Below are 12,427 nucleotides of genomic sequence, written 5' to 3'. Positions count from 1 at the left end.
AAGTGTTCTTGCTATGAAAATAGTTTTCCTCTTGATGTTGAGATTGCAATATCTTCTGGAGCGTCTTCAAATGCATCATCAATGTCCCCTAAAATTCTATCTGAAGGACTGTTAATTAGTACAGAGTTTCTGGCACTTCTTACAGAAATTGTATTGCCAGAATTTAGCTTTGCTGTCTGTGATCTTATCATACCAGCTTTATCAAGTCCAATAACGTAATCATCATCTGGGTCTTGAACTTTATCATTTTCGCCATCATTATTCGTCTTTAACTCATGAAGTAAAAATGTTATATTAGTTACTCTTGACTTAACTGATTGGGATCCAAGCCCAAGGTGTGATGTATCTTTATCTGTATGTTCTTTGGAATGCTTCTTCCTACTAGCAGCTTTTTTCAAGTCACTGATCTTCGGTGTTCTGCTCTTCATAGATCTCCATGATTTAATATCATCTGACACCATTCTATATATACTTGTTTTTGTAGCCAAAGCAGGTGTTTGGTCGTCATCAGTTATGTTGTTATTAGCTTTGTCATCATTTCTTGTCTTAACCATTGCTTCAGACAAAAACCCATTGGAAATCGATTTCGCACCATAAACATCGGGTGTTATTGTTCGGCCTTGGGTATCTGAAATTAGATCAGATGTGGAAACATGCGTAGGTTTAGTAAGTAACAATTGCGAACCAATTTTGCTATACTTGTTTGATCCTGGATCAGAATAATAATTCAAAAGGTCATCCTTCGTAAACATAGAATGTGTATCTCTTTTATACTGAACTTGATTTGTATAATCATCTAGTTGTAAAAACTTTGCAGCCTCCATATGGTAGAAGTAATAGACACTGTTTGGTTCTTTTCCATTTTTCAAGAAAAATGTTAACCCTGATAGTAAAGCAAATTTCCCATATTTTTCAAATATCTTTTCCATGAGGATTTTTTGTGTTTCTTCCTCAGGAAGTTCAAAGAGCCCTTCTAGCAACTTATTGAATGTAAGGGTTGATGGAAGTTCATTTTCTACTATGTTGAATAATGATATCACCATGTGTTTTGTAAACGGTATTAGTTCCATAAATAGTTCCAGACTAATGCATTGTTGTGCAGTATACTTCACCAATTGAGACACATTATTAGTCAGTATATCTGTTCTTTTCTTCTCCTTAGCCGATATTCCTTGATTTATTGTTCCTCTAGCAGAATTATCGGCAGTAGATTTTAGTCTAATGACAAGTTCGTAAAGCATATCGGAAGTTTGCTCCTTATAATATGTCTTACTATTCAAATCCTTGATTGTCAGAGCACATTGCGAAACGACTTCGGAATTTTTGTAGTTATCTAACTGGAATTTCAACAATCTTCTCATGATGTCTAGAACACTTAATCCAACTATACTGATATCAGATATTAGTAATGCAGAAGTTAGTTTTAATATAACTAATGGATCTGCTTTTTTAAGATTTTTTTGTGAGTCATCATTTTTTGTAGGTGGGATTGAAATATCACTTAACTGTTGAACCAGTAAAATGATGACAATGTATCTCAATTGAACCGGAATACCATTACAGATAAATTCTAGCAGTTCTTTATTAGGCGTTAATTGTAATAGATCTAAAAGTGCATTGATAGACAACCTTAATTTATCTGTTTCAGTTGTACCAAAAAATGCTCTTATAACTCGCAATGAAATATCAGGTTCATCTCCATTTGCTGTATTCTGTAGATCAAACCCTGCAGGTCGTGTTTGAGTTCTACTCAATCTTTTAGCTAATAACTGAACTGGAACTTGTGTGGAAGACGTTAAAGATAAAGCCTTGAACGTTGGATTTCTCTCTTGGAACTTAACTATAGCAAATTTCACTGCCCTAGCCACGAAGTGGTTCATTTTGGAATTACCAGGCAAACTATTAGTCAGTGAAATATCATGACAACATTTCAATAATAAATCATCATTATGCAGTTTCTCGGTGAGTAATTTAAAAAATGAGTCAACAAACGTAGAGTATCCTCTAATAAATTCCATATCTCCGCTGCAAAGTGCTCCATCTAAATTTGTACAAATACTATTAAATGTCAGTTCTAACAATTCAATGATGCTGACATCATTATTAAAATTGTTGTTAGACAATACAGCATTCATAATATGGAAAAAATCCTTAATGAAAAGGTTTAAATTTTCTTTACAACTGTTTACAATCTTATTCATTAGCTCTAAAGTGACCGAAACGTTCCCCACTCGTCTCCTATTCATATCTGAGCTGGTCCTCTTTATTAAATAACTACTCACTTTTTCCAATTTACTACGCCTTGAATTAACATAATACAGTAGATAAGATGTCTCCGAAGACTTCGGTTTCTTGTCTGTAGTTCTCCCTGTCGGGTAGCATTGGTTCACTAGCCGTTGGTGCTTCGGGGTGAAGATATTAGTATGCATCGTCCTCCCTAGATGGTAGTTTGCTCAGGGGGGTCAGGGAATCTATTGGTAACAGATATTCACGGCTAATTGCACTTTCTCTTTTCAATTTGAAGCCACCGAATGAATGAGCTTGGAACTTTTCATTAACGATATGTTTACAGTATGGAAAAAAATGAAAAATATTAACGAATGGACGATGCAAGCTCCGCATAAAACAAGAACTAGTTGACTTAACAAGTAGCTGGATTGAACATAGAGAATATTCTTAGAAGATGGCACCCATTCCAATATATGTTAAAGGTGGTGTTTGGACCAATATTGAAGACCAAATCGTAAAAGCGGCTGTTCAAAAATATGGTACACATCAATGGAACAAAATTGCTTCCCTGCTACAGAAGAAAACTGCTAGGCAATGTCAAATCAGATGGGATGAGTTCTTAAACCCAAGTCTAAATTTTAAAGAGTTTTCCAAAGATGAAGATGCTAAGCTATTAGATTTGGCAAGAAGGCTGCCGAATCAATGGAGGACCATTGCTGATTTAATGGGTCGCACAGCTCAATTTTGTATTGAAAGATACAACAAACTCCTGTCATCGGATGAAGACGGGGAAGAAGAGCTTGGATTAAGCTCTTCTTTGGACTTCAAGATTGGTGATGTGAACCCAAATGCGGAAACACAAATAGCTAAAGCTGATAAGGAAGGATTGGATGATGAAGAAAGGGAAATGCTAGCTGATGCAAGGGCACGTCTCCTGAACACTCAGGGTAAGAAGGCAACAAGGAAGATTAGAGAAAGAATGTTGGAAGAATCTAAGAGGATAGCCCAATTGCAAAAGAGAAGGGAATTAAAACAGTCAGGAATCAATACAAAAATTTCCAAGGGAAAAAAGAAGTATGAATCTGAAATCGATTACAATGAAGATATTGCATATGAACAACCACAAATAGCGGGTTTATATGACACATCAAAAGAGAAGGCCAAGATCGATTTCGATTTTGAAAGATTTGAGAAAAAGGTTGATAAAATGGGCATGAGGAATGAGAGAGAAACTATCGAAAAAAGAGAAAAGGGTAGGAGAAAAAGGAGACAAGAAATTGAACCTCAACCTAGACTTACAAAAATAGACGACAGCATATTGCTTAATGATTTTAAGAAACCCAAACTTATATTGTCTAAACCCGGCATAGAATTAGTACAAGGAGAGACAATTGACCGCAAAAGACAGCGTTTACTAGATTCAAAGCAAGTAGGAACCGTTCTCAAGAGGGAATCTCAAGAACATGAACTGCCCGTTTTATACTCGGGAAATAACTACAATCCTGACGATGTAGACTTAAGGAAAACACAATTGTCCCGTAAACAAAAGGCATCTTATATTGCTCAATTATTCAAGACGTTGCCTAATCCAAGCAATAACTTTGAAATAGATATGGAAGATCTCGATGAAAGTGAGGACGAAATAAATGATGAAAGCAACGTTGCCCCAAATCTAACTTCGGAGCCTGATGAAACTGAAAGTATTCTACTTTCAAACCCTCCAATCCCCATCATTGAAATATCATCTTTAAAGAATGAAGGCGAGCTCCCGATACCAGATATTATCGACCTACCATCTACTGAAATCGAGAAGGAGTTTAACCATTTAGTAATGTGTGCACTTACCAGTTCTGATTATGATGACATGGCATCATTTTCGGAGTATTATCAACAGGTTACAAACGAACTAACCCAGAGAAGTCAGGAACCTAAATTGGATTCTCGTTCTTATTCTACCATGGCCGTTGATCTTCCGCCACAAGCTGAATTATTGAAGGCGGTTAATGCTCAAATCGAAAGTGTACAAACCCTTCAGGACAAACTACTGTTTGTTCAACCATTAGTCAAGGAAAATGAATATTTATGTAAGGAGTTATGCGGATCAACACTTCCGAAGATAAGAACTTCACAAGGAAGATATTTTGTTGATTACAAACTTTACCAACAAGAAATGGTAGGAATAAGCTCAAGAAAGACGCGATTACAGAATTATGTTAACGAATCAAAATTGGACTAACAAAGGATGGCAGGGAGTTCAAATCTCTATATAGATATACATAGACAGTATTCTAATTAACGTGATCTTAAATATAGCATATTTAGTGCTCAGCTCTCTTAAAGATGAGTTTGTCAGGGGAGGATCTCCGAAGTTATCGTTAACGTTACGTTAAATTTTGGAAGGACCCTGTGGAACGCGGAATAACAACCGTTCGAGAAAATAAACAAAAACATTGAAATAAACATTCGCGTTTCCTTCAAAGTACTTACAACTAGCATCCTTTGTCTTAGAAGTTTTCATCCTCCGATTCATCCAGATTATACCAGCTCTAGTTACTGAAGAGCAAACATTCGCTATATTAAATTATGAAACTTTCAAAATCAGTCTTACTTTCCCTTTTGGCTATTTCTCCATCCATGGTCAGTGCCATGTTGCCCATCCACGTGAAGAGTTTCCGTTTTATCAAGCCATCTTCTCCAGAAAATGAAGCAGGTGAAAACGAAATTTTTTACGTGAAAGGTGTGGATTATCAACCAGGTGGTTCTTCAGCTTATGATGCCGATTCAAACAGCGACGTCCTTTCTGATGCTGACCAATGTGCTAGAGATGCGTTCGTCTTTCAACAATTAGGAATCAACACCTTAAGAGTTTACTCTTTGAACCCAGATGTTAACCATGATAAGTGTATGACAATCTTAAATGACGCCGGTATTTACGTAATTTTAGATGTCAACAGTGGTAATTACGGTGAAAATTTGAATCGTGCTGATCCATCCGGTACCTACAATGGTCAATATTTGACTAGAGTTTTTAAATTCATTGATGCGTTCAAGAATTATCCAAACGTTCTTGGGTTCTTTTCTGGTAATGAAGTCATTAATGATGAATCAAATTATGCTTCCATTGATCCACCTTACATTCGTGCTGTTCAAAGAGATATGAAACAATATATCGCTAAACACTCTAATAGAACTATCCCAGTCGGTTACTCAGCCGCAGATAATACCGATTTGAGATTAGCAACTTTCAGATATTTACAATGTAACTCCATGGATGGTAAGAACGTTAATGATGCCCTAGAAGAATCTAAATCTGATTTCTTTGGGTTGAACAGTTACGAATGGTGTTCTGGTACTTCTGACTGGACTTCATCTGGTTATGATAAATTAAATTCTACGTTCAGCGATGCAGTAATCCCATTGATCTTCTCCGAATACGGTTGTAACAAAAATACTCCTAGAACTTTTGATGAAGTTACTGACGGGTTATATTCCAATGATGGGTTAGCAGGTCTTTTCTCAGGTGGTCTCGTTTATGAATTCGCTGAAGAAGCTAACAATTACGGGTTAGTGGAAGTTGATGATTCTGATGGTTCCATTCAATACAAGAAAGATTTTGATAACTTGAAGTCACGTTACAATAAATTAGATTTACCAACAACAAAGGAGTCTGATGTAAAGAACAACACAATTTATAAGTGCGATGCCTCCAAAATTTCCAGTGCTTATTCCGATTTTGGGTCCAAGAACTTTACCATTCCTGATCAGCCATCTGATGTTGCTAAAATGATTAAATACGGTGTCAATGGTACCAACACAGGGTCTATCCTTTCCGATTACACTGTTCCAACTTCATTTAACTATACCATTAAGGACTCCAATGGTGATGAAGTTTCTGCCACCTTGACTTATGCTTCTAGTAATCTAGTCAACAATTTAAAGGGTGTCAGTACAGCTGTTGCATCTTCAACATCTACCACTTCTTCCTCAGAATCGAAGACCTCAAGTGCTTCATCTACTACTTCAAGCTCTTCTAAGAGTAAGGGTGCCGCTGAAATGGTTAACGTCCCATTTGTTCAAACTGGGTTGATGGCCTTAATAACTGGTTTGTTGAGTGCCTTGATTTAGGCGCTTGTAATTCGTATTACGACAGGCATTCATTTGTTATTTTCCTTTGTCTTGTGATGCATCCATTTGCTCTATATAATGTACAGTTCTCCTATGATTTCTTATATGTGTATGTATACTTATGATATAATATTTTGTCCTTTTTGAAACATTGAACTTTAAACTCCTATTCAAATCTGTTCAATTTTGACACGCCATTTTTTTGCATGAACAATAAAATACATCAAGTTTAAATGAATACATAAGGAAAATACAACGTTAGTCTTTTATATGATATTTATCGGGCAAATAAAAATAATGAAGTAACTTAAGATTTGTCAATGTCTTTTGTGACCTGTCACTTCGTGGGACCACCCAGGAATATCTTCTCCACTAGCGTACAGCCTTCTATCCATGACTGTGACGTCTTCCATACCCAAAGTATCTTTCAACCAAGGATGGTTCACCAGCCCTCCAGCATCGGCCCTCTTTTTAGGATCTAATTGTAACATAGGTAGTAAAAAATCGGCAATTTGTCTTGCCTCGTTAGGATCCACTTTATATTTTTCTGTTAATACATCCTTCAAGGGCCAAAATTTCAATTTTGAGATATTTCTCAATTGATATTTGCTATTGAAAAAATTTCTCGTATACCTTCCATCCTTTAATAAACTTTCAGGAAAATCACCCATTAGCTCAATTATTTGTGCAATATGATCATCATCTTTGGTATAGGAATGACCTTCCTCTGGTTCAAAAAGGAAATCACCAGTAATTAATTCAAATATTAAACATGCTGTTGACCAAATATCTGCGCTACACCCCCATGACGCACCAAGGAGAACCTCTGGTGATCTATATTCTCTTGTTTGAATAGAATTTGTATAATGCTCGTCATACCAGCATGCATTTCCTAGATCGGCGATTTTAATTTCTATCACGTTGTTTTCATTATTCATTGGATTCGTACTCGTATTTACGTCTGTATTCGTATCTGCTGTTATAGGGATTGGATCCTCATCGATTGCTTCTGATATTTCAAAAGATGATAACGAATTTGTTAAATTTTCATCCTCAATACCCAGAGAATCCGTTACCGTGCTGGGGATCAGATTTGGTTTTATGAAGGGATTATGACTTGCCAAGTTTGTTTGTGATGCGCCTGAATTCCATTGGAATGAAGAAAAACTGGCTGCAGCACTCGATATACTCCCCGTACTAACGTCCTGACTATTAAATGTAGTTGATTGTAAGAGTTGATTTTTCATTTCAAAAAAATTTGTAGAACTAATTGGCGATGGCAACGGTTGAGAGCCTGTGATGATGGTATGCCTCCTTGGTCTCCGACTTGGTACCCGTCTCAATGAACTTCTTCCCTTTATATTATTAAGTTCATCCATTAATAAATTTGAATGGGATTTGGAGAGAGATTGTGAAACTGATGTAGAATGATGTGCATTGGTGCTGTTATTTGCTCTTTCTGATCCCAATCCATTATTATTACTGGAGGTAGATGTAGTTCTTTGTAATTTCTTCAAATCTCTTTTCCTCCTATCTAGTAATTCTACCATCCTTACGATGGCTTCCACATCTCCAATTTCCATTAGTATATTTTCTGGTTTAATATCTGTATGAATAACTCCGCATTGTCTATGCATATAATCCAATCCTAATAACAATTGCTTGGATATTTGTTTCACGTAAATTAGTGGAATGCCTCTATGTTCATACTTTTTAATTAAAGCCAATAAATTTTCACCTAATACTTCGAAGACCATGACCACGTGGTTTCCATTAGGCCCTGAATGCATGAAATTATCCAATAATGTTAAGATATGTTTGGCTCCTCTATGTACCTCAGACCAAGACTGGCTCAATTGATTCAATAGCTTAATTTCATCCAAGGCTGCCTCTGTATAAACTTTATCACTCCTGACAATCTTCATGGCAACATGTGTATCATTTAATGAATCTAACGCCAACCAAACAGTAGAGAAGTGACCCCACCCCAATTTCCGCACAAGGATATAACGATCATTCTTATATGCCTCACCTTTAAATGCGGGATGGTATCCACCAGGTTTATAATCTTTCAACGACTCTTCATTCTTCTCGTCACATGACGAGTAATCAGAGGAGTAATTCTCATCCTCATCTTCATCACCACTACCGACATTGCATCCGCTCACACTACTTTGTGAATCCTCTTGAAGAGCCAGCGACAGTTTCGAAGTCGTAATAACGTGAGGGTTACTACTTCCAGTTTCCTTCTGAATCAACTTGGAATCGAAGGGTTCCTTCTTCATCTTCTTCTGTTTCGCGATCTCGCTATTGCTGTGTTTGGAGATCAATCCAGGGCAAGTCATCGAGTCGGTCCCCATCCTTTAGAAGCTCTGGTTATTGATGTTTATCCACACTTGATAGGTGACGTTGTCTTCCCTTCCCCCATCAAAACTGCCACTCAAGAATTGAAAGAAACCCATTGATCGTTCTTGGCATAAAACCGGCGCACTACAAAATCTCGGGCCGAGGCTCGTCGTTCGTGATGTTAATACGGTTACAGTATATTAAACTATATAATATGCTTTAGAATACAAGAACTGTCTCGTATGCATTCAAGTAGTCTATTCTGGCCCCTCCACCGTCCGCACTCGTTATCTCTACACGTGGGAAGCTCAGATAGCCCTTTTTCAACGGGATCAGGGATACTTGGTACTCCGTATCTTCAGAATTCAAACCGACCCTCTTCTTACCGTTGACTAACCACTCGTTACTTGTCATTATCTCAAACACAAATACGTTCCCTTCTGGGGTATCGCTTTCTAATCTGGGATGTTTCCATTGCTTACTCAGATTCTCCACTTTCACGTCAAACGGGACCGCCGTCCCTATTGTAAGACTCCCCTCCTTCTTGTATAACTCATTCAGCATAGATAATTCCACCGAGAATAATTGTTCAAACTCAGGCAATTGAACGGGGACAATCAATTCTCGCGGGCACAAGTTCTTTAAATACTCATCGATATCAATACTGTTCATCTTAATACCACGAGAGACTCGTTTCAGACATTCAAACATGCCCCTCTGGACGCTGGCTTCCATGGGAATTTCCTTCAAGAGTTTGCAAAATTTGGAGATGTTAGTGGATTCTGTAAACTTGAGAATGCTTTGCTCCTCGAAGATCTTGTAATCGTAGGAAAGCTGGGTGAGAAGTTTGGTCTCCCAGAATAGTTTCCATTTCTCAAACTGACGGAAACAATCCACGTCACCTTGGATTAGTACAGCATCTGTGATGAGACAATCAAATTTCTCCTTCAGTGTATTGTATTTCACTTTCAAACTCAACTTATCTTGTGAATCGAATAGATAACCTTCTTTGGGTCTTATCTTGTAGCAATTGAAACAGCTTTCACTAGCGTCTGAACTCAGAGCTACAGGAGAAGATGGAACGAAGTTACCTTCAATCTCGTACCTTTCCTCACCCGAATTCTCCAATTTGGAACTATATACAATAATGGGGTTATCATTATGGACAGAATTCAACAAAAATCTGAAGAAAAATAGATCCCTCTTGAATATATCCTCTACAGAGACGGAAATTGGAAGGTAACATTTCACTGTAATATTTTGAACTTCCTTACAGGATACTCCGTCACGTACAAAACTGGCAGTGTATTGTAAAGAAAAAGAGGTTGTGGGAGCATTCAAGAAATATTCCACCAATATCGGAGATTTCTTGGGGTCACTTATCTCGTATATGGACACCTGTTCTTCGTTGGAAAAACTAATTGGCAAGGAATCTACTGAACCATTTGGTAATGAGTTTACCTTAAGTTTACAACGCATATCTTCAACTTTGTCTAAATTAGAAATTCCTAACTCCAACGAATACTCACCTAATTCAAGACTCCTCGCCTGCTGAAGAGAGAAAGTGACATTTTCAATATCAAAGATTGCTTCAATGTTGATGACAGGTAGTGTACCATTGATAAACTCTTTTACAAAAGTGGTGCCATTAATAGAAACTTCTAATTTTTGTGGAACAAATTCGCCAAATATAATCTCATGAGTCTTCAAGGTATGTTTGTCATCGTCCACATTAAATTTCTCTTGAGAAGAATTTCGAAAACAAATTTGCTCATTCATAGAATTCTTTACGACTAAACTAATAAAATCAATATCCACTTCCTCGATAAAGCCAATATCTTTCAATGTAACTTCAATACCATATTCATTGGCACCATATAATTTAACCAGTCCAATATTTTCCACATCAAAAAATCCACTATTTGGATAGGAAAACTCTAAGGCTTGTGACTTCCTTCGAAGTTCGACAAATTTTTTCCAGTAAATTTTCTTCTCTTCCGGATCTGCAGTTATCCTTACCACACTTAAGAAGGAACTACTCAATATTGTTGTCACCGGAACCTGTTCATCATCAATTGTCAATTCTTTCAAAGAGGGGCAATTAACTAAAGAATGGACAAAAACTTTCAGAATTTTAAATCCTATTATATCCCAATTGGATTGTGTATAATATTCATAGCATGACATAAATAGCATAACTGCCCTTTCGTACTCCATTCGTTGATAATGTAACATTCCAATTTCAATGGATAATATATCAACAATACGTTGGCGTCTCCCCTCACATTTGTTAAAAAGAGACAAAAGTTCCTTGGTTAAGTTGAAGAAATTGGCATGAAACGTCTCTTCGTCCTTAAAGCTTGATTTAGCTTTTTCAAAAGTGTATGGGACAGGATTATTTATAAACGACTTGTCCATTAGAGCGAAGTCTGTATTAGTTAGAACTCCATTAAGCCAGCAATCACGTTTCTTCATTAATAGCTCCCCTTTAATTTCATGCACAAGAGGGTGGTCGATCAAGTTATCACTCATTAATCTCTTCAAAATAGCTTCAAAAAAAAAGAATTTAAATTCCAATAGTAGTTCAGACTGTGAGAAGTTAATTTCTATGGACACAATGAATGATTGAATTAATTGGTAGGCAGTTAGTAGGTCAGTTGGTAAATTATTGTCCAATTTCAGTAAATTAAACTCCCTAAGAAAAAAATATCTATAATACTCGAACTTAGACAATTGCTTATCACTCAGCATGGATGATATTGATCGATTCACATTTGTGACCAACTCAAATGGAACCTCCAAGTTACCCTTAGGTAACTCCAATTTTTCATTCTTAATGAATCTATCTTTTATTATATTTAATTGTTCAATACCTTCATCGTATAATTCAAAACTTGAAATTAATTCAAATAGATTTTCTCTGATCAACAATTCCCTTTCAAATGTATTTGAATTTTTCAAAAGATTTTTAAGATAATCTAATCTTCTCTGGAAAGTATTAATTAGTTGGTTTTTGAGATGGTGACTTAATTGACTCCAAAACTCATCCCTCTCCTTCGGAGACTTGTAAACTGACCTTAATTCTAATGTCTGTACATCGGGAAAATCTTTGGCAAATTTGTCTAGTAAAGAAACTGATTTAAATAGAGTAGAATCGATTACTTCAGAATTGGCATACAATAAAATAATAGGTTTGGATTCCATATTCACATGGCTGCCCTTTAGTGAGTTCTGTAATGTACTTGGTAACCATTCCCTCAGCAGAGGACGTACTTTAGCTCTATACTCGTCAACGGAAATACAATTGATCACTATGAATTTAATATACGGTGTGGTATGTTTATTTTTATTGTTATCATTTTCTGGGAATAGGTCAACTGATAAACGGTTCACTGTCTTCACTGTACCATTTGGAGATTTCCAGTGAACATTTTCAAAGGATAAGATCTTGATGAATTCCTTCTTGACACTTGCAAATACATCGAATGGGTCAAAATAACTTATTGAAACATTTCCATACACATTTGACATCTCTATAAATGAAAGCCTTAGTAACGTCCAGTACACGTCGACTCCTATTCTTTTACAAACTTGGCAGACGAAACTTTCAATATTTATCAGCCTAAAATACAGTAAGATTTCAACGCGCTAGATACAATAATAAACAAAAATACATGTCAATGCTTCACAAAAGTGCACACAAATAGTAAGAACGTTACATCATATA

The 12,427-nt window shown here is 36.4% G+C and overlaps 5 protein-coding genes across 5 annotated transcripts; 2 read left to right on the top strand and 3 right to left on the bottom strand.

The window, feature by feature from the left end:
- Nucleotides 1-11: 11 nt before the first annotated feature.
- On the bottom strand, nt 12-2,429 carry EFR3 (Efr3p; the record flags this gene model as incomplete). The annotated part of the gene is made up of 1 exon (XM_003675415.1): nt 12-2,429. The coding sequence occupies one exon, from the start codon at nt 2,427-2,429 to the stop codon at nt 12-14; it is 2,418 nt and encodes an 805-aa protein (XP_003675463.1).
- Nucleotides 2,430-2,683: 254 nt separating this feature from the next.
- On the top strand, nt 2,684-4,465 carry CEF1 (Cef1p; the record flags this gene model as incomplete). The annotated part of the gene is made up of 1 exon (XM_003675414.1): nt 2,684-4,465. One exon carries the CDS (start codon nt 2,684-2,686, stop codon nt 4,463-4,465), a length of 1,782 nt encoding a protein of 593 aa, XP_003675462.1.
- Nucleotides 4,466-4,812: 347 nt separating this feature from the next.
- On the top strand, nt 4,813-6,354 carry GAS3 (putative 1,3-beta-glucanosyltransferase; the record flags this gene model as incomplete). The annotated part of the gene is made up of 1 exon (XM_003675413.1): nt 4,813-6,354. The coding sequence occupies one exon, from the start codon at nt 4,813-4,815 to the stop codon at nt 6,352-6,354; it is 1,542 nt and encodes a 513-aa protein (XP_003675461.1).
- A 317-nt stretch (nt 6,355-6,671) lies between these two features.
- Nucleotides 6,672-8,714, bottom strand: SKY1 (serine/threonine protein kinase SKY1; the record flags this gene model as incomplete). Its single annotated transcript, XM_003675412.1, has 1 exon — nt 6,672-8,714. One exon carries the CDS (start codon nt 8,712-8,714, stop codon nt 6,672-6,674), a length of 2,043 nt encoding a protein of 680 aa, XP_003675460.1.
- A 205-nt stretch (nt 8,715-8,919) lies between these two features.
- Nucleotides 8,920-12,231, bottom strand: TRS130 (transport protein particle complex II subunit TRS130; the record flags this gene model as incomplete). Its single annotated transcript, XM_003675411.1, has 1 exon — nt 8,920-12,231. The coding sequence occupies one exon, from the start codon at nt 12,229-12,231 to the stop codon at nt 8,920-8,922; it is 3,312 nt and encodes a 1,103-aa protein (XP_003675459.1).
- Between the last annotated feature and the right edge of the window lie 196 nt (nt 12,232-12,427).

The sequence above is a fragment of the Naumovozyma castellii genome, chromosome 3 (assembly GCF_000237345.1).
Source record: "Naumovozyma castellii chromosome 3, complete genome".
NCBI classification, from domain to species: Eukaryota; Fungi; Ascomycota; class Saccharomycetes; order Saccharomycetales; family Saccharomycetaceae; genus Naumovozyma; species Naumovozyma castellii.
This window is presented reverse-complemented; position numbering and strand designations above follow the sequence as displayed.